The sequence below is a fragment of the Geospiza fortis genome, unplaced genomic scaffold (assembly GCF_000277835.1).
Source record: "Geospiza fortis unplaced genomic scaffold, GeoFor_1.0 scaffold962, whole genome shotgun sequence".
Classification (NCBI taxonomy): Eukaryota; Metazoa; Chordata; class Aves; order Passeriformes; family Thraupidae; genus Geospiza; species Geospiza fortis.
Window position 1 is genome coordinate 175,177 of NW_005054620.1, and position 4,882 is coordinate 180,058.

Here is a 4,882-nt window from a genome sequence, read left to right on the forward strand (position 1 = left end):
ATTCCTGCCTGGTGGGTGTCGGCCCAAGACACCTGACTTGTGTCTGCTTTCAGCATCTCTGCCCTGCTTTATGCTTCCAGCTGTCACAGGGAATGTTTGCTCAAACAGTAAACTGCAGGGGCGTGGAACAGGGAGGGGACAAAGAGGACAGCAGTCCTGCCACAAGAGCATGAGATACATGCGTGTACACAGAGAAACAGCCATGGTGTGCCTGGGTCATTTATTTCATGGTAGTGATAGACATGCTGCTCTGCACCACTGTATTTAAACCTCAAAAGGGAAAAATGTACCAAAATTGTGTAGCTAGGATATTTGAAGAAATGTGGCATTTCCATGTTTTAATTTCAATTACAGCATGCAAGTAAGAGGGGTCTTTAAATTCTCTGCTTAATGGCCCGTAGTTATATGTTTATATACAACGTAATATAAATTATGTAGCTCTGTGTACAGCACATATCGCTTAAAGCACATAAATAATTTCAGTTTAAAATTCAGGATCCATTTCTCAATGTTTTGTAGGCTGTTTTGATATAGAAGACCTGTTAGGGACGTTCTGAAACATCGTAAAGCTTTTTGTAAACTCTTAATGACATGTTGAAATCAACTAACACAACACCAATGCTTTTTGCAGGCTATCCCCGCTGTCAGCAGGTTCCAGCTGATAGATGATGTTTTTGCATTGACAGAGTAAGTATGTTTCCAATATGTTACAGAAATTGATTAAAAAATATGATTGCACTCAAGATTTCTAGTTCTGCTTCCTTCACTCCTATCCATGTGTGCCTCCGAAGAATAACTGCTTTGACAAAATGGTTGGGAGTTACTTAATCTCTTCTTTTGTCAGTGCTGAGTGATTTACTTCAAAATTTCTTTTGTTCCAAGGAAATGATTTTAAATAGTTCCACTGCCATGAGTTCTTAGGGGATTAACCTGTATTTAACAGAAAAAATACTCCAAATGAAGATTCTGAATCTTCCTTCATTTATTCTGGACTATCTCAACTGTGCTGTACTGCATCACTCAAAACCTTTTAAATTTCTCTTTCTGAGTCATGACTTGGTTGTTCAGGTCTGTGGTGCTAAGGAGGTCAGCAATGTTGTAGGGAGCTGAGAAGCATTAAGTGTGTCTGTGCCTCACATGTGCCAGAGGTGCCAAAAACATCAGACACGGATGATGAGGGTGTCCCTATGACGAGGGACCTCAGGGATGAGGTGACCAAAGCACACAGCCCTGCTTCAGGGCCTGTGGAAGTACCTCTGACAGGATGAAGTAAAAATTCCCATTTCTCCTCCAGTAAGAATGTCCTTTTCCAGAAGAGAGCTCAAAACTAGGAGCTAACAAGAAATGTAACTGTGAAGTACAGAACTGCGCTGCTATATAAGTACACAAAAAATATTTTTTTTCTGTAGGGGGGGGGACTTGAATTGGATTTTTTTTGGTGAAAAAATGAATTCCATGCTTATTACACACTGAGGGACAGAAATGTCATGCTGAAGAAGTTAATTCCACAAATAGTGTGCCTGTGAATTAAATTGCTTTGACTTTTGCAATATTCCACAAAAGAATATGTAATGAAAACAAGTTGTTTCACAATAAAAATAAAGTTGTATTATAACTAAAACAGTACTTTTCTTCTTAATTCTCATCCAGTGGGACAGACACCTGCTGTCAACGTGTTTGTACCATATCCTGCAGACACAGAGTGTGCATGCTGCCATGCTTACTGCCATGATTGGCCTATTCCTTTGACAGCAGCGCAGTGCTCCTTCATAGATGTTTTTAGAGTTCAACTCCTAAAATCACCATTCATTTATATTTCTTTTATTTTTTCCAGTGCCTTTTCTAGGTTACTTTTCACACAGTATACAGATGTTTTATTGTCTGCTCCATAAATAAACATATACGTGTGGTAGGTGGTTAATGTGAATAAGCGTGCTAAAAAGTGTGGGGCTTTTTGTTTTGTTTTGGGGTTTTTTTACATAGCTTTGGATATGTTCCAATTGAAACAGCACTTGAGCTAACGAAATACCTTGCCAGAGAGGATGAACTCTTCATATGGAATGTGGTATTGTTAAACCTTATACCTGAGAATTTGGAAAGTACGCTGAAGAACCATGAAGTATATCCACTTTTAAAGGTATGACCATTTTGTTAGTTACCAAAGATATTAGACCATACAAATACATTAGTCTAAAATTATTGATTTTTAAATTCTGAAGCATGTAGTGGTGGCTATGATGAGTCAGAGAGCTTGTGATTCCTTTTCCATGACTTTAGCAACTTTTGGGGTTTTATTAAAAAGGAGGAGGTACTTAATTATACGTATTAGTCAATGATAAGTCCCATTGAGTCTTATCTGATCCCTATTGAAAAGCAGAAATGCATTCACATTCCTTACATTAAGCTTCATCCTTGGTTTTTTGAAACAGTGAATTTGGAAAACAGAACTGTCTGTCAGTAGTAAGTGAAAGGACCAACACTGCTATGTATAAAAGGCATATAGTATATTTGTGCTCTGTGCTTTGTACTGCTTTCCATTCACCTTCATGGAGTGAAAGAAGGAATAGTGTTTAGATACTAAATGAAATTATTCTCTCCCATATTTGACTTACCTGAGATATTACTGTCACATTTATTTCCTTGACTACTGTTTGAAGATTCCACTTATGTTTAAAGTACAGCCCCACAGTATTAGTTGTCTTAAGTTCTAAAACGTAAAGGTATGTTAAAATAAGTGAGAAGAACAAAGTATTTTCTATTGAGAAGGGCTTTTGCCTGTTTCCCTGAGAATTTGTTGTCTTTCATTTTAAGTTCAAAGGTCCTAGTGATGTGAAATCATCTGGCAGTGTGCCAGTTTGAAGTACAGATATATTGTATTTTAGACCCAGTTTATATTTAATTTAATGCTCTGTGTTTTCAAGACATCAATAGCCATAAATTTTTAGGATAAATTGAGTAAATAAGGAAAATAAAAACTTGTATCTAAATGAAAGTAATTTTTCTTTCCCTTCTTTTAAAAGAAATACCTTTTAAAGAGAATGTTGCCAATATACCATTATTATGCAGGTTTTATTCGTCAAAATGCTGATGCTTTGGAAGATGACTATTTTGCTCAGTAAGTATCCTGCTTTTCTTAAGAGATTTTTCTGGTGTGATTGGATCTGATACATTGTAGTTTGCTCAAGTAAATTTAAATACAAGATACAGGAATAATTCTATAACTAATGGGAATGTAACTGAGTTGTAATTTTACTGTTCTGTAAGTGTGACACCTTTGACAGGAACATAAAGGGTGATAGTTTAAGGATCATTAATTTTAAGGATCATTTAATTTTAGTGGCAGTTCTCATTTGTCAGAAAACAGGCTGCTTCTAGTTGAAGAAAAACGGACAGCAATGAACTTAAGATCTGATTTTTGGGTCAACTACTAGCTCTTCAAAATACCTCATTTTGCAAGGCCACTGCAGCCACAGGCCTAAACTTCAGAGTGATTTGGACTAGATGCAACCAGTGCCTTAAAACTTCCAAGGGGGATATAAACCACACAAAAAACTTACAAAAAATATAATACATAGGTTGCCTCACTATATGTCCACTAATACTAATTCTGGGGACCATTATTGTTTGTTTAATTATTTTATTAAAACTCAATTGTTCCTAGTAGAGGTTCTTGTGGGTTAATGGCATCATGTTTTGAAACTGTGGTGGTCACGCACAGTGCAAGTACGCCAAATGTGGTATGCATATCTTTTATTCTTACTGTTTTAACTTCCCTTCAAGAGTGTATTTGGAAAAACTCTTGGCAACAGCGTGCTGGCTGGGCCTCCAAGACTGTTTGGACCTGTCATCTGAACTGTATGCTAAGTGGAGGGACAACCCTGAGTACAAGTAAGAATGGTGATCTGCTCTTAGAGGTGTGCCTGTCTAAGGGAGGTGGAAAGTTAAAAGGCTGTGACAAGGGAGAGGCAGAATGAAAAATGCCTCTGTACACTGCTCTTATTTATTGACAGAATGGCAGAATTTAAGACAATTATGTCTACCCAACCTCCTCCTCTTCCCCAAATCCCAGGTTTATGATGATTTCATAATTGCTGCTTTTTACATAGACCTAACAGGCTGGAGGATGCAGGTTTTGCCACGGAGACCAAAAGCTGGTTAGCCATGTAACAGGTGAACCTCCTAGGAGTGCTAATATCCCAAGTGGCCCAGTCCCTTTGCAGTAGTACAGCCTTGGGGTTGTCACGTACACCAACTCAGCTTTTAAGCTTCTCTTAACAATGTTGAGTGAAGTGATGTTTGCATGATACAGCCATCTGCCCATGGTGAGCCATCAAAGTGCCTTGCATGTTCTGTGTTCACATCAAGAGGTGTTGGGAATAGCTGCCAGTCCTTATGCTGGTACTGGAGCCTAGTGGTCAGGGGTCTGGTCTGTGACAATGGACTTTCAGGAAGAGGCTTTCTGTATTCAACCATTGTATCATTGAAAAAAATTTACAATGTATTGAAATTCTTATTCTCTTTTCCTCCCTCTTTCTTTTGATGTTTTTCTATGCAATAGTCAAATAGTGTTGGCACTGGTGAGTGAGTATTTAAAGTTTCTTTTTATTTGTGGTAGTTGTGATAAACTTTTCAGCTTTATTTGATATATGTTGATACATGTAGTTGGCTAAGTAAACTGAACTTGTACCATTATATTTGAGTTTTCTAAAATAGTTTCATAGTGATCATCCTTATAAAAGCCAAACTGAGTTTTGCAGTTAGACTGAAAAGTTTAAATAGCCTACATAAATTTTGTTCCATTCTAAAGAGAATATTATTGCAATTCCACACTAAAAGCAACAGTGCTATGCTGAATTGTCAATCTGCTTTCAAAATAGTTATC

At 37.3% G+C, this 4,882-nt stretch overlaps 1 protein-coding gene across 1 annotated transcript in view; it reads left to right on the forward strand.

The window, feature by feature from the left end:
- The window catches only part of LVRN (laeverin), a 32,245-nt gene that overhangs the window by 20,908 nt on the left and 6,455 nt on the right, over window positions 1–4,882 (forward strand). The window contains exons 13-16 of the mRNA XM_031064727.1: window positions 632–687; window positions 1,984–2,137; window positions 3,021–3,115; window positions 3,781–3,888. Of these exons, the coding sequence (XP_030920587.1) occupies window positions 632–687; window positions 1,984–2,137; window positions 3,021–3,115; window positions 3,781–3,888 (413 nt within the window). The remainder of the gene's footprint in view (window positions 1–631; window positions 688–1,983; window positions 2,138–3,020; window positions 3,116–3,780; window positions 3,889–4,882) is intronic.